Source organism: Dermacentor variabilis, chromosome 4 (assembly GCF_050947875.1).
Source record: "Dermacentor variabilis isolate Ectoservices chromosome 4, ASM5094787v1, whole genome shotgun sequence".
NCBI lineage: Eukaryota > Metazoa > Arthropoda > Arachnida > Ixodida > Ixodidae > Dermacentor > Dermacentor variabilis.
Window position 1 is genome coordinate 123,942,269 of NC_134571.1, and position 22,967 is coordinate 123,965,235.

A 22,967-nucleotide genomic window follows, 5' to 3' on the forward strand; every position below is an offset into this window, starting at 1 on the left:
ACAGTAATTTGTATTAGCCACAGGGACGTCTTTGATGCCGTTTGTTCTTTCATACAGTCAACAAAACAAATAGCATTTTTAATTCCTACTTTTACAGCTCTCTTAGTGATCTATGTGCGTTAAACCATAACATTACTATTATAAATTGTACTGTTTAGTACAATTTATTGATATGTATATATCGATTGCTAAATTGCACATTACTTGTAGTTTCCTGAAATATTAGGCAAAAGTTCAGGTGCCCAATTCTTGGCCAATCTTCCAGGGTGGGTACGTGCCATATTTTAGGGACATCATCACTATGATCATCGTCACTTTGCCGCGGGTGCGTCCCAGACTCGGCAACTACAACGAGGAGATGCCCAATGTCTACTCGCGCAACCATGGCCGAGGATGTTGCCCAGCCGGAGCCCTCGGACAGGGCCGCCAACCCGCAGAGGCTGGACGTGAGCCGCATCCGGTGGCTGACGCGGGCGATGCAGGAGCTGCTGGTAAACCCGTATGACGAGATGCGACGCAGCCTGCGAAACATCCGCGAGTGCCTGCACGAGTCGCACAACGTCGGCCGCGTGCTCGTCGCCTGCATTGCCAACGTACAGCAGTACATCGACGTGGTCGACTACGCCAAGGACTTCGAGAAGATGGGCGGCTTCCAGGTATGCTGTCCATCACTGACGGGCGCTGGATGCGGTCATGACGAGAGCGGGCTAGCAGTGTTCGAAAGCAGTTGGAGGACATCCCATGCTTCCGAAATTGGGGAGAGCTGGGCAAGTCGGAGTGGTAACTTGATTAAAGAGCGTCACACCCAAACGCGAAGACAACAGGCAACAAGCCAGTGTGCTGCCTTGTTGTGTTCATCTTTGGCTCTTTTTCACCCTGTTCCCGAGCTTTTAGTCGGGCCAAATACACAATATAAAACGTGCGTGGCTCCTCAATAGCATGCGTAACTCCCGCCTTGTTTGGCTATACGAACGCAAAACCACGCTGTGCCCCCTTCACAAGCCGCACAGTCTGCTACAAAAAGAGAGACTTCTGGCACGCTGATCATTCACCTCCCAAGGAAATAATTGTTAGTTCATGAATTTTCGCACTTGTGCCTCGAAACGTTCTTGTGGCGTTATTTTATTACACATATATCTTTCTAAATTGAAAATGCCAAGCGCTCATAGTTTTCTGAGCCCAAGGCTCTCGGACTCTGCCCACATGCATAATCATTGCGAGTTGGGCCATTTACAACGCAATGTGCTGATGAAAATAATTAGATTGCAAAGTCGCGAAGTCGTTTGAAGCCATAAAGACGGAGTCTAGGCAAATCCATGAGTAGCACATCATTCCCACATTGGATGAACCACCGTTCTAGAAGCTCGCGTATAAGCCAGCGCCACAGCTTCCTCTAGTAATTTTTGTAGGAAATTCTGTTACAAGTGACCATGTGCATGCGAACTTCCGCGTAGTATTTTGTTAGTGCTCGTACGGTACAACATCAAACATAGCTCACCCGGCCACGCCGTTTTGTTCGCGGCGCATCTAGGCATGCGCTATGTGTCGTTCTTGAAGTACGCAGTCGGTATGGTTAGTTATAGGAACACAGGAACTCATATATATATATATATATATATATATATATATATATATATATATATATATATATATATATATGAGTTCCTGTGTGGTTACTACCCGCCGTGGTTGCGCAGTGGCTATGGTGTTGGGCTGCTGAGCACGAGGTCGCGGCATCGAATCCCGGCTACGGCGGCCGCATTTCGATGGAAGTGAAATGCGAAAACGCCCGTGTACTTAGATTTAGGTGCACTTTAAAGAACCCCAGGTGGTCGAAATTTACGGAGTCCTCCACTACGGCGTGCCTCATAATCAGAAAGTGGTTTTGGCACGTTAAATCCCATAATTTAATTTTTTTATATATGCCTTATAAGAACACTAAAAAAGAATCGATAAGACAGAACCCACTTTGAGAACTCCATTTGGTGCTTAAGCGTGTGAAGATATTGCTAGAGCTGCTAGGGGTTCAATGCAATGTAAAAAAATTACTCCGAGGATTCGCTGCAAAAAACCTGTGAGCTGACGGTTACATTATGGGAGGGTCAAGGTGCCGTTGGCACCTGTGTTTTGTTTTTAGGTCCTGATGCTTGACAGAAAGAAACCAGGAAAGAGTACATTGCATTCAGTTAAAGATAAGCGAAGTAAGCAGTTTCTAGGATATAGTAAATAAAGCAGGTGACTTCTACACTGATGCGTAGAGCACCCCGAAAGGCCACGCAACCTTGATTGGAGGTAGTGACGAACAGAATACAGAAGCTGTAACTAGAGATGATGTTTGAAAAGCTCTATAATGCATGTCTCACGAAAAAGCGGCAGGAGAAGATAGAATACCACATGATTTAATCAAAGGAAGGATCGGATATAGAGAAAATCCTGCGACCGATACGCAATGCCCCACAACACCAAGTGTACTGAAGTGTTGGAAGAATACAAACATTACAGTTATTCATAAGAAGGAAGACGTTAAAGAATTGAAGAAATATAGGCCTATTAGGTTGCTTTCAGTAGTGTATAAAATATTCACCGAGGTAATTTTGAGACAATCAACGCAGCACATGACCTCAATCAACCGAGCGGACAGGCTGGCTTGAGAAAGAGGTATCGTGCAATGGACCACATCCGTGTCTTCGATCAGGCAATTGAGAAATCTGCAAAGTAGAACCAACCTCTCCATATGGCTTTAATAGATTACGCAAACGTATTTGATTCGGTAGAGTTACCAGTGGTAATGGAGGCATTGCGTAATATAATAGTATATGTAATAGCAATGTAATATGTAATGTAATATATAATACGTAGAAATGGAGGCATTGCGGTTGCTTAGTGGCTATAGCGTTGAGCTGCTAAGCATGAGGTCGCGGCATCGAATCCCGGCCAGGGCGGCCGCATTTCGATGGGGTGAAATGCGGCCGTGTATTGAGATTTAGGTGCACGTTAAAGAACCCCAGGTGGTACAAATTTCCGGACTCCCCCACTATGGCATGCATCATAATCGGATCGTGGTTTTGGCACGTAAAACCCCATAATTTAGTTTTTGAGGCATTGGTTAATAAAGCAGTACAGTAAGCCTACGTGAATGTCTCATCAAATATCTATAAACATTACTCAGCTACCTTAAGTCTTCACCGAAAAAAAAGGGAAAATATCGATCAATAAAGGAATCAGCACGGAGACACAATCTCTCCAATGCTATTCACTGCATGCTTAGAGGAACTATTCAAGCTATTAGACTGGAAATTGGGCATCAGGAATGAGGGTCAATGCCGAATATTTCAGCAATGTACGGTTCGCACATGACGTCCTGTTCAGCGACGCTGCGCATGCATTACAACAAATAATTGAAGACCTTCGCCGAGAAAATGGGAGAGAAGGCTTGAAGATTAATTAATAGCCAAACACCGAAGGTAACTCATAGCCTAGAGAGAGCCAGAATTCATGATTGGCAGTCAGCCTCTAGAATCTGTGCAATAATTTGTTTATCTGTCAATTGCGTACAGGGGACCCTCGTCATGAGAAAAAATTTACAGAAGAATAAAGATAGTTTAGAGCGCATACGGTAGGCATTACCAAAACATGACTAGCAGCTTTTCTTGAGGAGAAAAGTGCATAATTATCTCAAATTATTCGTACTAACATATGGGGCAGAAATTTGGAGCCTGGAAAGAAGCTTTAGAAGACGTTAACGACAGTGCAACGAGCGATGCAACGAGAATTGTTAGGCGTAACGTTAAAAGGAAGGAAGACAGTGGTGGAAATTAGAGAGAAAACGATAGCAGCCGATGTTCTAGTTGGTATTACGAGGGGGAAATGGAGCTGGGCAAGCCATGTAGCCATGTAAAGCGGAGGGCACATAACCGCTGATCTATTAAAATTACAGAATGTGCCAAGTGTAGGGTAGGGCATTCAAGGACGCAGAAAATTAGGTGGGGTGATGAAATTAGGAAATTTCCAGACATAACTTGGTATAGGCTAGCGCAAGACAGGAGTAATTGAAGATCCCTGGGAGCGGCCTTCGTGCTGCAGTGGAGAAAGAAAAGGCTGATGATGATGGTGACTTACTAAACCTCTCTTCACGGTAAGACTATTCTGTATAGTAAATTTTGAGTGTAACGTACTTGAAGAAAAACGGCGCTAAAGAGACGAGGACGACAAGAACATGTACGACGGACAGGCGCCAAACTTCCAACTAAATTTTATTTGAACAAACATGGTTTATATACATGGAAAATGAATAGTACCACAGTGACGTCAAGAAATCTCTATCGCATGAGAAATGCAATCTCTTTGTCGGCAAGTGCCACTGATGGGCAGGCAATGCACGCGAACTTGGCCTTAGCAATGTGAAATGTTTCTAATATCTCCCTTGCTAGTCTATCTCCGAAGCGTGTCCGAAACTTGGCGCCACGAAGGTACGGACGGTATTTGTGACGTTTTCAATGTTCAGCCGGATGACCCCCCCGCATTGTTATTTACGGACCAAGTGTGCTCTCGCGCCCTGTCATTGTAACATTTAATTTCAAGTTTAGCGTATGTCCGCCGTACATGTTCTTCTTTTCATCCTCGTCTCCTTAGCGCTATTTTCTTCAAGTATGTTACACCAACTCGCCCACATCAAGCTCCTGCTGCTTCAGAGTGTAACCTAATACGTCGATGCGAATGTTTGCTTCTCTTTTTAATGACAGTACCACGATAGTAAAAAATAAAAATTATGCAGGTATAATTTATGTGAAGCGGAGCTTTCATGATGCGGTTAATCGAACGTTATAAATTTGTCCATTTAATTCCTGCACCCTTGCTCTAAGGGAAAGTGACATGTGCATGTGTTTTCGCGCACCCGTGCTACTCAACGCGACATATGTAGCGGTGATCGCAAAGAACTGGTTGGCGTTGGCAGGATCGAAGTATACGCGCAATTGGGGCGTGATGGTTAGAGTACCAATCAGCTGTGCTGAGGAATGGTTCGATCCCACCATAGCGTACGTAATGCAATTTTCTTTTTGCGAAACCATCGAATGGCCCATTGCGCGATTTTTCGCTCAATGAGCCGGCGTCTGTAGTCTCTAGCCGTTAGAGGGCACCTTAATTCCCATTGGCTGCGACGCCACGTCATGAACGCGCTTAGACGGAGCAGAGCGGGAGAAACGGAACGTCTGCTGCAGGACTAGTGCGCCAAGTGTTGTGTGAGGGGAGGGGGAATCACCACGGCGTCCCGTCACCAGCGCGTTTCGATGGAGCACATACGGCGCCGCAGGCTCCTGTACGTACTGCTGGCTCAGGCAGTACGTACCGTTATAGAGTCTGAAACATCTACATCGTCGGCGGCCGCAGCCTCGGCATTAGCGAAACGTGGCCGTTCACGCTAGTACACCGTACACGAAACAAGGGAGCAGAAGAACGCAGCAAAACGAGCGAAGAGGCAGGCAGCGAAATGCACCATCGTCGTCAACTCGCCCAATACACAACGGTTGGAATGAGCGACGGCGCAATGTGCTAGGACACAGCGAGAAGACATTCGAAAGCGTGAGGTGGAAGCGGATTGCCAAGAGAAGCCTCTCAAGCGGCAAGAGGACGAATTCCTTTGACAACGCGTTCAATTGGACAATAATGCTTTCGCATTCATAACTCATAAGAAGTGTTTAGGTGTCCTCGGATATATTTATTGCCATAGCAATTATATAGACACTCTAGGCGCGTTTCTGCCGTCGGCTTCGCCGTCGCCGTCGCCGTGATGTTCTGTATGAAGTCCAACGCTGATAACACCGTCGCCGCGCCCCGCAGGCTGTGCGTGCGAGTGAAAGCACGCGATGGGAGCCGACGATCGCGAAAGGAAGGAAAGTGAGGTGGCAGCGCGGAAGGGAGACGGGAGCGGCTTCAACTCAGCCACCAACTGCGTAGGTTGCGGGGCAGGCTGCGGTCGCGTGTGCGTATCTTGGAAGAGATCAGCTGATGGCTCATACCTTTGGGCGTGCTGTATACTCGCCACTGTTTGCGTTGAAGCGATGGACAGCACGAAGGTCACTTCACTCGCTACTGCTGGCGCGCTTGCTGACACCAGCATTTTAACAGCGAATGTCCACGGTTATCGAGAGTGATGTGTTCATGTTTGCCAGTGCTCGCTGACGCCATGCTTGTTAATGCAGTTAAGGCTCACTTACACTAGGCCGACCCGACACCGATTTCGGTCTGCCGACTGTCGGTGACAGCGTTTTTTCTTCGTGTCGGCGCCTCAGTCACATTGTACCGATGCCGGCAATCTACCGACGGTCGGCGGAGAGCTCGGCGTCGGTACAATGTGACAAAGGCGCCGTCACGAAGGAAAAAAGATGCTGTCACCGACAGTCGGCAGACCGAAATCGGTGTCGGGTCGGCTTAGTGTGAGTGAGCCTTTAGCAAGCGAATGTTCCCAAGTTTACACGGCAGATAGAATTATTATCCCTACTTCGTATAGCTGTCTACTAAATTGATATCGCAATCGATCCTTCGCCTTTCGGATGAAACTGCGACTATTTTTTTTAAAGTACGAGCTATTCAAGAAGACAGCTGCATGCAGCCACCGTGAGCAACGCCCTGGAGAGTTCGCAAAGGAAGCTTCGCTTTACTATGACAACTAGTGTAAGGAAATACGAGTGTAGGATGCAAGTCATTGCGAATACACATCGGCAGCGGCATGAGCGATGCACAGCAAGACGTCAAATAGGACTGGTTGCCCGTATATAAACCATGAGCCGTCAGTGTCGCCAGCGTAATATCAAAGTGCAATGTCTGGCAGGTTCGAAGGAATTACCTGAGGGGTGGCCACCCAGAAGGGAGGCTCGAAGTGCCAGAGGCAAGTGTGAGTGACGATTACAGCCAGACGATTCACGTGCGGTAGTGTGAAGAAGGCACAATTTTTGCTGCAAACATTGCTGGTGGGTGTGGAATACGGGGAGAGCCGTTGGTGTCCGGCATGCCTACTGTCGCGTTGTAGTGAAGGTGAAGAACACAGTAGAACAACTGTGAATCTCGAAACGAACTCTTTCTTGGGCGAACCTGTGCCCACAAAAGCAGGTGTGACACTCAAAGCTGAACGGTATAGCAACGTGTACAGTCGGCCATTGTTGAAACCTTGGTCTGCGGGTCAAGCGCGCCGGCTTTTAGACATGACTTGTCTAACGTTCCAGTGTAACCTATGGCGCCCGTGTGGCTTTCAAAAAGTACTGCACAATTCGTGTCGCGCATATAATCTGCTTATGCAAGGTTCGGCGAGAACATACACAACAGATAGAATCAACGATAACATTCGAGTAAGTACCAAATTATGCAGATGCATCTTGCGCCTAGCAATAACTTTAAATTGTTAGCGGTAGAAATGCAGTCCTCGGAGAAAGGATCAATAAGTACACGTGTCATTATAAAGGCGCCACTGATTAACCGGCGTCGGTAATATGTATCATTATTGGGCATGTTGATTCTGCATAATTACGACGAGCCCGTGACGCAAGACGAAAATGCATAGAGGTGTGAGCCTATGCATAGAATGCATAGAAGTGATGCATAGAAGCATAATGCATAGAAGTGAGCATGGACGCTGTCCCTCACGTGGTGGCTGCAGTAATAATTGATCAGCGTGGCGATGCGTGAGAATGGAGACGTCGTGATGCGTGGCAGCGAGAAAGGGGAGAGAGGGAACGGGGCAGTTGCGAGCATCTTCGTATGCAGAGCAGACTAGCGAGAAAGTAGAAACCCCGCAGTGCCAAATGTTCATAGACAATGAGGAAAACAAAAATGAGCCCTGCTTCTTGAGAATGTCGGTCACCCGGGGAGGTTGCGTTATTTCATAGTTGGCAAAAATACGCATCTGCACCCAATGAGGCTGCTTGTTGGCATGGGCGCAGCTTATGAGTGGAAAAAGCTTTTCTTCCTGTGACTTAACGAATATTTTATAGTATTTGCAAAATTATTTTGAGATACATTGCTAGAATTATGACATGAAATAACCGGTTGTGTTGTATAGAAGCATAACCCTACTGCAATCCGCATCACCAATGAGGACAGGGGATATGCCAAAATATGAGAAAATTTCTGTTTTAATTCTGCAGTTCTGTTGCAGCCAAAGCCTTCTTCCCTGGTGACAGAATGTGCCTTGTCCTCCACAGAACCCGTCGGCCTAAGCGGAATACATTTGATATCCATGCTTAAAAAGAAACTTTGTCGGAACGACGGCATGTCAGGTTGAGCTGAACCAAAAATTTCTCTTCGGGTGAAAGGACTATGCCAAAACAACAAGCAAAGAACTTGAATTACACAAACAGTTGCCCTTTTTGACCTTGTTCTTAACATGCTTGTATATATGTAGCGTACTAGAAGAGATGCAGACAAAGGCATGAAGGTAGGCACAGCATTGGCAGCAGTTTGGCGTCTTTCTTCTTTACCTTGCGCGTTCACGTTCTCGAAGGTGGTTGCTAAAAATAACACCAGCAGCAAAATCCACTAGTTAAGACATCCGCTTTTTGCGACGGGGTTATATATAGGTTCGCGGCCATGCTTTCGCTGCACCAGGTGTTCCCCGAGCTTCTCGACTACCCTAGCTCGCTTGTTCGCGTGGAGACATGCGCGCTGATCGCCGAGCTGGTGCAGAACAACCCGCACTGCCAGCGAGCGGCGCTGCTGAATGCGAGTCGCCTGCTACGCCTGCTGAACACCGAGACGGACGACGAGGTGCGCTGCAAGGCCCTGTACGCCCTGTCATGCATGGTGCGACAGAACAAGGACGCCTACGCGAATTTCGAGAAGCTGGGAGGACCAGTCGTGTTACGAAGGATCCTCTTCGAGACCACCAACAGGTGAGCGAACAACCAAGATGGACATTGGATGGAAAGACCTCCTTTTTTTATTCTACAGTATCCAACCGTATTTGGCCTCCATGTATTTTTGAGTGGTCGATGAAACACGATGGATCACCGCGGATGTTTAGCAGGTATATATGGTGTTGCGCTGGTAAGCGCGAGGTTGCGGGATCGAATCCCGGCCGCGGCGGCTGCATTTCGATGGGAACTAAATGCAAAAACGTCCGCGTCCCGTTCATTGGGAACACGTTCAAGATACCGTAGCGTTCAAATTTAATCCGGAGTCCCCCATTACTGCGTGCCTCTTAATCAAATCGTGCTTGTGGCACGTAAAATCCGAGAATACATCCAAACATTCTGGTCATTGTCATGATAACATACACATTAGGCTCCAAATTTTGAGCGTTACTAAAAGGAATCTTGTGGGACTACGTTCAAAACATGTCATAATGAAAGAAACTTATTTAACCTGATGGCTTCTACATCTTGCTGTTGTAGACTACGGAAGTTGATAGCTTATTTGCATCCAGTCTGTATTGAAGATTTGCAAGGACACCGATCCGGGTCAGCATTTTTTATCTGTAACCGTGAAACTTCATGGTTGTGTGGTAAGCAGATAGGAAGCGAAAGTTTGCCATGTGCAAATTCTCTTATTGCGATAGCAATAACACGGACACTCGAGGTGCGTTCGTGTCATTGTCACCGAGACCACCCCCATCGTGTTGTTACGGGTGAGACGGCGCATGGGCACCCAGTGTGCCTTGTGTGGTGGAGTTCACGTGAACTGGTGCGGGTGCGAGAGCGGACACGCAACGGCCATCATATGGTTTCCAGCGCACGTCGCCACCCCCACCGATGAGGGCCTCATTAACTTGAACGAGGTAGCACACCGCTCTGCGCGAGAACTGACCCGCCGCACAGAATCGGGGACCGCCTCTTCGATTTCGGAACTGCTGGCTCAAAGCACGCGAGAACGCCTGGTCAGGTACAATGACATCACCAAGCACTACCAGCTAGGCAGGCGGTTGCTGCCCCCACCTCACCCCATGCTGAAACGTCGCCAGGCAGTCATCTGGCGACAATTGCAAACACAAACATTCCCCAGTCCGGTGCGATTGCAGCACATTTTCCCCGCGCAATACCCGAATGCTCTTTGCAAATTATGTCAGGAAACTAGAGCGACGCTGTCACACATGTTGTGGGAGTGTCGGGTTACATCAGCTAGAATGGCAGTAGCTCCGGAGGCTCTTGCGTCGAAGTGGGCCGCCGCTCTGCGCAGCTCCTACCTCAAGACACAAGAGTGGGCTGTCCAGCAAGCCCGAGAGGCGGCGACGAGGCAAGGCCTCGAAGTCCCCTCATGGGAGACCTGAGCCCGGGTCATCAAATTTGCCGGATTCAGAATAAAGTTGTTTCCATCCATCCAACGGCGAAGCGAGAACGCTGGCGCCTTGATGCGACACTGTCTTGCCGCGAGCAGAGCGCTGGGGGCCACGTGACGGGCTCAGTTTCAGAGACACAGTAAAATGTAATGGTAATGGGAGCTGCAGGAAAGCTCACTTTGGAACAATTGCACGTGCTCCTCGCGGCCGGCGCTTTTCATCCTGCCAGTGTTGTGACAGAGGCTGCTTACAGTCATCGAGTGAAATCTGTTCAAGTGCGTCGTAGGGGCGTGACAATGCGTCTGTTTAGTTACTAAGCGAATTCATGCAGCATTTTATATTACTCATAAGTGACACTAACGCACTCGTTGTGTAATATTCAATTGGCACAGAACTATCGCTTTTACGGCAGTGCGCAGCGGTTCTCATAGAGCATACTTCTTGAAGGAAGTCACTCTAAGCGTAACGTTGTTCTCTGTTTGCTTACCGACGGCGTAGGCACGTCAACCCATAGCGTGGAACACCTTTAAGGCGAAGCTTTCTTTGCCCCTTCCATCGACTTTTCCACTGCTGCTGCTGCCGTCGCCGCGGCGGCAGCGGCGGCTCTCGGCATCTTTTGCCGTTGTCAGGCGTCACTCTAAGCCTGCAGATGTAGTGCACAGCTTGGCTACAATTTCTTTTTGCTCATTTTTGTGTTAGGTTACATTTGGGCTACAATTTCTCTAGCTTTGGGCTACACCGCCTTGTCCGACTCGACCTGGCAACACTGCACGCAACTGCGCCGTTTGCTTTGTGCACGAGTGGACTAAAGTGCGCGCTCGTGCTCATATGGTCCTGTCTGGCTGTGTTATGTGGTGCGGAACGGCTTTATCCTGCACCTGCTTGACCAACGGGTAGTAGTGACATGCAACTTGAGCATTCTGAAGCGCTATCGATAGCCCAATACGAAGCGAAGGCTGTCAAAGCGTCTAACCAGGAGCGGCCAGGAGGGAGCATGCACTGGCAAGCGTGCGTGTGGTCTGCCCTTAAGTTTCGCGTTGTTCGAGGCTGGTTGAGTGTTCAACTATAATCGGATACAACTGAAGTGTCTGCAGTGAAGCCCCGCCTACACCCTCATAACCGCCAGCCACTTTTGCTGCGCGAGGCTGCAAGTAGTTCGTACGTTAAACATTCCCTGCTGCCTAAATAACGCGGTAACCACAAAAGTGAAATTAAAAGCGCGTATTTATACGTTTTCACTCGTGTATTATAGTGGAACGGTAGAAGCCTAGTTCTTTACTGGACTGAAATAAAACACGTGCTTCACTGCAACTATTTCCTATTTATTGTCGTTACACTTCACTTCGAAGGTTATATATATATATATATATATATATATATATATATATATATATATATATATATATATATATATATATATATATATATATATATATATATATAACCTTCTTCGACACCATACCGGCGTGTCACGACCACGCACTCCCCATTTTGGTCGCCATCCACTATTTAACTCTGTTCTTAGCAGATGGCCTGTTTACATGAAACCGACACAGTGGGCCCTAACAAGAAAAGGCTCAAAGAACGCCTCCACAATCGACTGTGTTTGCATGAAGACATTTTCGGCGTTCGAGATAACTGAGGTGCCAACCATAGGGGTTAAAAACAGTCCGTATGAACAAGTCCGTGCGGACAGCAGCTCTAATTGTCAAGTTCTTCGTCACTGCGTCCTGTCGACTCAGCTCGACTGCGTTTACACACACATGGGCAAATATGTTGGCGTGAAGGAAGCTAGCCCAGTGGAAGCGGGTTGACTCAGCCATTCTTAATAATGGCTGATCATGGCTGGCTCACATTTGCGTATTTTATTTGAGCTTGGCGGGTCTATTTGATCAATCAATCAATCAATCAATCAATCAATCAATCAATCAATCAATCAATCAATCAATCAATCAACGAATCAATTCCTAGGCCCCAATCCCCAAACCAACCAATAACCTATGATGACAAATGGGTTAGACTGTGATATCATTTCAACACTTGATATACATATCATCATTGTGTCTATATATATATATATATATATATATATATATATATATATATATATATATATATATATATACACTTCTTCTTCACTTCTTTTCACGTAACCTTCTTTCACTTCTTTTTCACGTAACCAAGATATATATATATATATATATATATATATATATATATATATATATATATATATATATATATATATATATATATATATATATATCTTGGTTACGTGAAAAAGAAGTGTTTGTGAACTTGAACGTTGTGCCTGTTTCGTTTTATTTCCGTCTCGAAGCCTGTACTGCATTAAAGCGAATAGCTCGCTTTGCCTCCTTCACCCGTGTTCGAGGTTGGTCTGTGGTCACTTTCGGTAAGGAAAACGTTCATTTGTTCGTTCGCTTGCTGGCTTGCTCTTTCATTCATTCGTTCGTTCGTTCGTTCGTTCGTTCGTTCGTTCGTTCTTTCGCTCAAGCGAGTCGCTCACGTTGTTAATGTTGGACAGGGCACTAGCATTCGGCGATCGCTACAAGCACTGTCTTGGATGCTTTTACGACAAACATGTATCAATAAAAAGAAAAGTGAAACTTCAAGACGGTGTCTCAATCTAGAGTCGCAGAACGAGGGAAGCCTCAGCCAGTGTTTCGGCAACGGGGCCTGCTTTCACGATGGCACTGACTATAGGGCGAAATATTTTCTTGAAATTTTCGCTGCAGGCAGGCTCACCCACCGCTCACCAGGTCAGGTCGGGTCATTCATTCACACATCAGAAAAAAAAAATACCTCGTGATTTTCTCCGACCATCTTCGCGATTGAGCGCGCCCCCGACTATCTCTGTGCAGGCGTCTCAAGACCAAGGCGAGCTTCCTGGTGGCCGCTCTGTGCAGCCAGGAGGACGGCTTCCGCGCAGCGCTGGCCGACTCGGAGTTCGCGTGCGACGCCGTCCGGCTGCTTCCGCGCGTCGACGGCGACTGCCGGCAGTTTCTGCTCAGCGCGCTGCTCACGCTGGCCACGCACAGCGTCCAGCCGCTGCTGGGCGAACTGCCCACGGTCAGGGAAGCCCTCGTCGCCACGCTTGCCGGCTTCATCCGCGAACACGGCGACGCGGCGGAGTTCCAGGAGGAAGTGCAGTATTCTACCGAGATACTCGACCTGCTGAAGGACCGCGGCGAGCTGCCGAGAATTATTCGCTCCTCATAACGCTTTCCGTACCGTTATTCGCTGAACGTCGGTCGATAGAACGACCACGAGGCTTGCGTACTGTGGTGTCGCTCCGTTATAGTGATGAGCGAAACCTTTATAAACGACGCTTCTGTTGATTTACTGCAATTTGTTTCTTCGTTTTCTAAATGTTTGTCTTACTGTGTCCCTGTGCATTCGACTAGTGTGTTTATGCTGCGGTGCTTGGAAATATCGGGAATTGATTTGGGAAAATACAGATATGTCGCCTGATCAGGCTGTAAGAATCACAGTATGATACCTCAAGGTCTTGGTCATGCCAGAGAGAAATAGAGTGCGATCGGTATTTTGAATTAAGCTGCTGCCTTTATAAGAAGAAAACTGCATTGTGTGTCGCAATCTCTATTTCTTAGGTGTTCTGATCACTCTATGTTTATTATCGTTGCTCAATATCTGCCAGTACAGTACGTGGTGTCTGTCTTCATCGTTCGCGTACATTTCCCTCGATCTTTGTACGGCCATACCCTGGATTTAATATGTTACATAATTCGCAAGTCTCGGTCGAATAAACATGTTCGAGTCAACTACGTTTTCTTTTTTTCATAGCGACTGCGACTTGACTATAGCGTTCAATGAAATACTCTGACGCTCCCCTTACTTTTGCCCCGCAATACACAAATCGGCGTCTTGTCAGAAAAGTAAATGGAAGAACAGTGCATTTTTACCACTAGTTCAACAGCGCACACCTCTAATGCAGTGCCATCCTCAAAACGCGTGCCAAGTCGATATCCTTCGCAACTTAATACCATTATGGGCAGTAAAGTAACTAGTGAAGAACGTTCATTAGCAAAATTGCCTTAATTAGTCGATTATGCATTTTTATTTCTCCTGAAAGTATGTGCACCCCTTGTAGTAATCTAGTTCACAAAACCTGCGATTGAAATACTACAAATCTCTTTTTCGCATTTCGCGATCTTTCTTTCGGTCTTGGAAAAAGTTTTATGTCGCAACACATTGAGCAACAAAAAAACTGCAGCAGGAATTTTTCTTTGCCGTCTACAATTCTTTAATTGTACCTTTTGCTCTGCATATAATATTTGAGCAGTTGACTATTCATAACTAATTATTTAAGTAGGCGAAAAACAAAAGTTAGACTGACTTGTTCCAAGCGATGGCAAGCAACGTTATCTTGGTTCTGTCCATCTACGTGGCACTTGCATATTTCCGAATTTCGGCGGAAATTGCGTGGGGCCCCCAGTACGCTTATCGGTACATTCCGACTACCCTGCGTGCGCGAAAATCTGGTCAACAGCAAATCCCCAATCAGCCAGGCAATCACCAGCCATGAGGGCTGGCGTCCCCCTCTGGCAGCGTGCTTATATACCGTGTGCCTTGCCAATGAGCGGCCGTGATTATACCGTATATACTCGTGTAAGGGCCGCATCCCCACTTTGAAAGGCCGAATATTAGAAAAACATTCAAAACGTCCCGCCGGAATGTGAAGTTAGTTCCATTGCCGCTAGATGACCCGAACTGCTTCGCCGCGCCGTTCAAGCCGGAGCCGCCGCGACATTATTTCTCCGCTTGGCCAGTCGTTTCGGCTGTGCTGGTAGTGTTTTTAGTCAGATCAGTGGCAGTTCGCTTGCAGAAAAGGAATATCTCTTTGGGTCAGCGCTGGTCTGGGACGACGGGCCGGCATTTGAGGTCGTTTACTGCAGCGTATCGTCACTTGCGCCTCTCCCTCTGCTACAGTTGTCTTACCCTCTTTCTACAGTTGCCGGAGCAGTACGAACCTTTAGTGGGCCGTCATCAGCCTGATTCGTGATTCTTGGCCGCACAAAGTTAGCACTAGCTTAGCGCAAAGTATCCTTTTTGCTAAGCTTGAGGCTATCGGTGATCTTGATCCTGCGCTCTCACTATAAAAAAGTTACTTATCAAACAGAGTTCAGATTGTGTCTAATGTCTATTCCAGACAACAAACCACGAACATTGGCGTCCCTCATGGATCCATCTTAGGACCACTACTGTTTTTAATTTATATTAACGATCTAACTGCTTGTCGTCTACTAAGTGCATTCTGTACGCTGATGATAATGCCATATTTGACTCTGATAAAAACATGTCACTTCTTAATAACAAGCTAAATACTGATCTAGAAATTGTTTTAAGTTGGTGTAATGCTAACCTATTATCTATTAATGCCACCAAGACTAAATTTGTTGTACTTTCCTCACATCAACAACATTCGGCATCCTTCCCTTCTTTAACTTATGGCTCACATTCTATCTCTCCCAGTCCATGCTCATCTTTCCTTGGTATTTCTCTTGACTGCAACTTGAAATATAAAGATCACATTTCTCACATAAAAAAGAAAATAGCATACGGTATTCACATTCTAACTAAACTCGTCCCTCCTTTACACATAATACATTAGTCTCTCTATACCACTCATTCATTCACTCTCAAATTAACTACGGCATAATATGCTGGGGTAACACATATAACACTCACTTGGCATCCCTCCAGGTAATCTAGAATCAATCCATAAGAATTATTACAAGCAGCTCACGCTTTGCAAATGGAAAATCCCTACTATATGAAAACAACATCTTAACCATTTCAGAACTAACCAAATATAATCTAGGGATCTTATTCTACAAATATATGACTAAGGAACTACCATCGATCTGCTTCTTGCCTTGTGATCTGATAGCTCATAGTCACACTAGATTTGATTGATCAATAATTTCGGTCTACCTAAAGTGCGAACCAACTATGGTAAACAGACTGCGGAATTTTCCTCGATATAGCTTTGGAACACTTTACCCCCTATAATCAAGAATGCAAAAAATTTATACCAATTTAAAAGAGAACTAAAAGCATTAATAATAAAAACTTACTGATATTGTGGATTTTCCCCCTAATTTTATTCTTTTTTTTATATTGTCACGCTGTTAAGAAGCGTTCTTATTACTCTTATGCTATAAACATGTTTTGATATTACTCTTAGCTCTCACCTGTACTACGTTGCTTTAAACATTGTATACCATCACAAGTGTCATTAACTGGAGGTCCCGATGTAGTCTTTGACTATGGGACTTCCTTATGTATACAACGCACATGCCATTTTCTGTATTTTTACCAATACATATTATTATTATTATTTTTATTATTATTATTATTATTATTATTATTATTATTATTACCCTGCCAAGATTCTAGAAGAAAGTAAGACCCTTACACGTGTACATACGGCACTGTGCACCCACGAAGACCGAGCCCCCGTTCCTTAGTCATGTCGGTGCCAAGGCTCCGAGGTTTCGCGTCTCAGCGCTTCCAAACGCACGCTTGAGCTAGATCGCCTAGAACACTGGCTGGCTTCCACAGCCGCACCTCCATCCTCAAACTGGCGCGCGGTTATTTTCAACATTCCTCGTCCTCTGCTCTGCGCGCCAATCTCACCGGCACGCTCTTTCTCTCGCCATTCTTCTTCACCCCTTCACCCCTCCAGAATCCAGCGAGCGCTCACATTCACTCTAGCGGAGATGGGGGAGAGGTTTTTGGGTAAGATATCGGATGTGGTCGAGCTTGCGTCCTGTATGAGGCTTCTACTCTAAACCCTTACCGCATAGTGTGTCATATATCATCCACACAAATCAACTCGTTCAAACCTAATAACGTCAAAAAGAAATAAAATTTGGGATATTTATCCGGAATCTTATATCGCGTCTGGGAATAAGATCACCAGCAACCATAAATTAGTAAATAATTTTTGAATGATTTTTTTCCCTAGAACAATGTATGATCGCAGCTAAACACACGACACACCCACCGCGGTGGCTTAGCGGCTACGGCATTGCGCTGCAAAGCGCGAGGTCTTGGGTACGATTCCCGATTGTGGGACAAAAAGAAAGAAAGAAAAGAAACACTTTTGTACCATGCCTTCGGTGCACGTTGAAGAACTCCAAGTGGTAAAAATTTATCTCGAGAACCCCCCTAAGGCGTGCCTCATCATCATTATGTAGTAGTAGTGTGGCGACCGCGGGGGTCATTGCTCCCTGCTCGAACCGAGGCGGTTGTCCGACAGGGGTACAGCCACTCGGCAAACCGGCTTTTACTCTTGAATAAAGCCAGTCGTCTCTCCGTTCTCTCCGGTCAAAACAATTTTTACTTGCCTCCGCTAAACCGAGCTCCCAACAGTAGTATATTTGTTTATTTGTCGCATAAACACACCAAATCGCAGTTTTGGGGTGTAAAATTGCCGAATTTACTTTTTTATATCACACAACACGCACAAATTTCATGAGTAAACAGGCTATTTCCACAGATTTTACATTTGTAATTAGCACGTAACACCACCAGGGGGTTTGGATGCTTTTATTTATTTATTTATTTGCCCTCAGGACCATTGGGGCGTTACAGAGGGGGTGGGAACATGGTTGAACAAGAATAGAATCTTAAGTTGCGGATGAAATCAAGAAACAACAGAAAAACAAAGCACCTACGTACAGAAAGAATGTAGTGCAGGGCTTTAAGAAAAATAATAAAAAGAAACATTCAAAGTACAAAGATAAGCTAGCGTGTTTAAGCTACAAATGCAGAAAATTTTTCATCGTGCCTTCGAAGGCCACATGATCTTCTATGAGGGCAATGGATGGGGGCAGGTGGTTACAATTTGTAGTAGTTTTCGGCAAGAAAGCGTGCTGAAATAGATTTGTGCGGCAGAATGGGGCGTGAACTTTATGTGTGTGGTTGACACGTGTTGATAAGTAAGCTGGTTTGGAAAATATTTCACTTCTTAGAAATGGGTTAGTGAAATAAATTTTGTGAAGTAAACATAGACGGGATAGCTTTCTTCGAACATGTACGTTAGATAGACCTAGTTGCGATTTCATTGAGGAAACACTCGCAGTACGGGCATAGTTAGATGGCATTAAACGCGCTGCGCAATTTTAAACTGCTTCGATATCGTTAATTAAAGTACAAACAGCTGGATCTCATATCGCGGAGGCATATTCGATCTTAGGTCGAACTAGGGTTAGATGCAAAGTGAGCTTAAGAAGCTTAGGCGCTTGGGAAAAGCTTCTGCGCCGGTTATCCAAAAGTGCGATTAGCATTGTTGGCGATGTTTTACATGAACATGCCATTAAAAGTTATTTGTTAAGCAAACACCAAAATATTTATAAGAAGTGACATGTTTAAGGGTTATCGAGTTAATTCTGTAGCAAAAGGGAGGCTTGTTGGTACGGCGGGAACTCGTCATGCTTTTGCATTTAGTAGCAGTTAAAGTCATAAGGCAACTGTTGCACCAATTAGAGCTAGCGTCAAGGTCAGATTGCAAGAGGTTAGTTATTTGACGATAAAGAACAAAGTCATCAGCGTAAAACTTCATGGATGAAGAAATACATTCGGGAAGGTCATTTATATATATTAAGAATAATAAAGAGGCCAAAACGGAACATTGAGGAACACCGGATTTTACAGGGGATGCAGATAAAAAAGTTATTAGCGGTTACAAACTGAGAGCGGTTAGAAAGAAAATATTCACTCCACTGCACGATGGAAGGGTCAATGTTTAGAGTATGTAATTTTAAAAGAAGTAAGCTATGAGGGACTTTATCGAAAGCTTTTGCAAAGTCGAGAAATATGCAGTCTATTACCGATCCATGGTCGAGGGAGGAAGCTATGCTGCTAGTAAGAGAGAGTAGTTGCGTTTCGCATGAATAGCGCTTCCGAAAACCGTGCTGAGCGGGACTAAAAGATGAGTTTGATACAAGGAAGCCTATAAGGTTAGAATATATTATGTGCTCTAATAGCTTACACGGGATACTTGTTAATGCGATTGGTCTATAGTTAAGAGGAGAGTGAGCGTTACCAGTTTTGAAAAGCGGCACCACCTTACCCACCTTCCAGTCCTGCGGCAGTGTGCTGTTCTCTAGAGACTTTGTAAAAATGTTGAATAATATGACTGATGAGTACACTTCAATGTTTTTCAAAAGTTTCGAGTTAATCTCATCCACACCATAAGAGGACAAAATCTTCAAGCCTTGGATCAGTTACATCACTCTAAATGAGTCTATCACAATAGGATTCATCGGAAAGAAGTTGCGACTGCGGTTTACTGTAATGTTTTGAACGAGAAAGCTATTTGGGTCGTTTCTGAGAGGCAAAAGTAATTGCGGTATCCTATATGATTACAGTAGGCAAATAACTGTTCTGTGAAGTAAGGAAGGTATTTTCTTTCTCGTCAGAGAACATATTTAGTGGTAAAATGCACATTTACAGGCCATACTATTTTTAGCGCCGTTATCGACATGTATATGATTCAAATTTATGACAGTGTTTATGTTTTAGGCAGTGTTTATAGAGTTTACGGCCAAAAGCAAATAAACTCTATCCGAGTGTTTGTTAACTGTATATTAGCGTAGCTTAAGTGCGAGCATTTAAACTTACGCACGTACCATTATGCACGCATCTGTAGACGTTCTGCATCACCGCGTCGTCGACATGATGATGCAAGAGAAGTGCTTTCGCGACGTTTAAACCGAGAAAATAGTTGTCCAAGTCCCACATATCCTGGAAAATCTCCATCGGACGATGTACTCCCCTGAGTAAAGCTATACGGACCGGAGATTCCGTGATAAAGTCAATTTTCTTCTCCGCCTATGAATGTGACTTGAAAATGATTACTGCTGTGTAATCTTGGCATTGAGGGCTTTCCAGTGCACTCGTCGATTGCGGTTTGCGTGTCTCAATTACAAAAAAAAAATCGCTTTTTTTTCGATGAGCCTGTAGTCCGTACACTTTTGATGTCGAACGCACATGTCCTTCGAAGTTAAACGCTCGCGGTAAAACGACGTCAGAAAGTATAGACGTGCAGTTCGGCTCGCGCGAGAAATTGTGATTTCACAGCACAGCAACGACAGAGAAATGGAGGAGGAGCGCACGCTGCACTCCCCACGATTTTAAATTAATTTTCACAGGTGGCGCCCGCCACTGGCGCCGCAGCGTCCCCAGGCGGATGTTTAGTTGTACTGCATCGAGTCTGCTTTTAGGAGCACGTGATGAGAGAGGACGTTGTCGGCTGCCCGTGATATAAGGTATGGCTGGGTTGCATTTCTCGACATCTGTGCTCGTCTCCAGTGCACAAGTGCATGCGCGTGTGAGAGGGTTGGGCCAACATACACTCTCCGTTTCTTGACTCGGTGTGCCGGCTTGTAGGTGGGGGATCTTACCTTGGCGTAGCAGGGCAAGGTGGTGTGTGGAGAGTAGTTAGGTTACCGTTCAATAGTGACGGCTTGTCCGTTCAGATTTCACCACGAAACAATTTTTATTCGGTATTGCGGGAAAGTAAGCTCTTAACCTCGGCGGCCTCGGGTGGCGGTGCGTATTAATGTCACCTAAGTGGTGACATTCTGGGACTTCCCTGGCTGCGTCTCGTAGAGCCTCGGCCGTCTTAACGTTTTGAGAATGATGTGGATCGATGCTTTCATGCCCATTACTTTACTTTTTTTTTAAGTTCGCGCACTTGCTCTCATATTTATGTGGTATCGTCTGGGTTCTGTTCGGGTGAAAATCGTTTGCTACAGACGGTGAAGGTAGCAATATTGCCAAGAAACAGCGACTGTGCGCAGACAGGAAGACTAGCACTAATGATTAATTTGATCAATCGAATTGCTCAGGGGGGAACCTGAGCACTCGGAAAGAAAAGTAACACTCACATTTAAGTTGCCACAGCAGCGAAAGTATAGGGTGTCCACCTGAAACCTCCCTGATTTAAAAAAAGGAAGTAAAGTGTACTGCAATACATTGACACCTGTAGTCTGCGGCGTCATGTTAATCAACTCAATATGTGTGGTGGTTTCCGTAGCAATTCGCGTCGAAAATTTTGTTGCAGAGCAATGGGTGACTTCGTTTCCGCATACCACACTGCGCATTAGCGTCTCTCTTGAGGTATTGCCAATTTTTGGTATTTATTCAGCATTTGAAACAAAACAAGAGGTTAGAAAAAAATCTACAAAAAACCTTTTGAACTGATTTACATGATGCCACAAACCGCAGGCTTCTATGTGTCATAGCTTTTTTTTTACATTTCATTTTGAAATGAGAGGGATTTCATGTGGACAACCTCTACAATTGGCGGCCCTAGAATGAGATGACACTGGTAGTTACCAGTTGCTATTTATATGCGTACACAAGTCATCGTCTATTCATAGCTGTCGGGGATGCTAGCGTGGATTCCAGAAAATTCCACGCTATTCATGACTCGTATGCTGTGTGATAAGAAAGGTCTGTCTCTCTAAGCGACTACAGCGTTCACGAAGGCTCCGGTACATCATGTACATCCTACGCGAGACATATGCGACGGTAACAGCGATAATTCAGCGTAAGCGATCACTGGCAATTGTTTAGATAACGTATGTGTGGCAATATTTTACCAAGTTATATCATACGGCCGCTTTGTGGAAGACCTCAAAACTGGCCACGCTGAGTACCCTTGTTAAAAGGGATTAATTAACTCGTGCGGGGTTTAACTTCCCGAAACTGCGTGGTCCGTTATAAGGGACGCCTTGGGAAAGGGCTGCGGATAAGATTTTACCATATTGCGTTATTAACATGCACCAAAAACACGGTACACAAGCACATTATTTTTTTAGTTCTACCTGCATAGGCATTCAGGTGCTGCGGCCGGTAAACGAACCCACGACCTCGTGTTCCGATGTGCAGAGCCGTAGCCACTCAGTTAACGCGGCAGGTGTGGAATGAGCTGGGACAGTGCTTCCCGGTGATTTACTACATAGGGCGTGGCGGGGTGTCCTTTGTACTCATGCACTGACAAGAACGGTTGATACTTTCAAAACGTGTCTCGTAGAAAGTCGAGTGGCTCCCACCACTGATGCGTTGGTATTTGTTCATCGCTTGTAGGCCGTGCACTATGCCTCTTGCGTCGCTTGAGTCCAGAGCAAGGCAGAGTGTAAGTCGTGCACGAGTGGAGTCCGATGCCTGACGTCAGGTGTTGTTAATGCTCTTTGCAAGTTGCCTTTTTAACCCCTTCTAAGACATTTAAAGGGACTTTTGCTTGTGCAGCACAATTCTTCTAATGTTGCAGTTTACGTTCAGTGTACAGCTTGAATACGTGAAACGCTCATGCATTTGAACCCAGAAAGCAAAGTTGTGCTGAATTTTTTTTCAGCTTTGCTTTCCTTGTTCATAAGCTGTGTTTAATGGTGACCTCAGAGACGTTGTGACTTCTGCTACCGACGTACTGTTTGCGTGTTTTGTAACGTTAATGATTTTATTGATCGATATAAAATTATTGATTATTGGTTTAATTGGCTAACAACTTTGAGCTATCAGATAAATCAGGAAAATAAAGGCTAATTGACCAAATTTGCCAAACAATTTCAGCCTCATTCCTAACAATTGAATCGAGGAGACTGTGATACTTCACTGCAGTTTTCCTCCATTTAGACGTGTTCATATT

General features: G+C 45.4%; 1 protein-coding gene across 1 annotated transcript; it reads left to right on the forward strand.

Moving 5' to 3' along the window:
* Positions 1–383: 383 nt before the first annotated feature.
* On the forward strand, positions 384–14,057 carry LOC142578321 (uncharacterized). Its single transcript, XM_075687721.1, has 3 exons — positions 384–656; positions 8,599–8,882; positions 13,147–14,057. The coding sequence occupies exons 1-3, from the start codon at positions 384–386 to the stop codon at positions 13,502–13,504; spliced, it is 915 nt and encodes a 304-aa protein (XP_075543836.1). The 3' UTR covers positions 13,505–14,057.
* Positions 14,058–22,967: the final 8,910 nt, after the last annotated feature.

Excerpts from the sequence above, each read along its gene's own strand:
- LOC142578321 (XM_075687721.1), top strand. The coding sequence starts at position 384 with ATGGCCGAGGATGTTGCCCAGCCGGAGCCCTCGGACAGGGCCGCCAAC. Across the intron at positions 657-8,598 it reads AGAAGATGGGCGGCTTCCAG|GTGTTCCCCGAGCTTCTCGA; the intron begins GTATGCTGTCCA and ends TCGCTGCACCAG. Across the intron at positions 8,883-13,146 it reads CTCTTCGAGACCACCAACAG|GCGTCTCAAGACCAAGGCGA; the intron begins GTGAGCGAACAA and ends ATCTCTGTGCAG.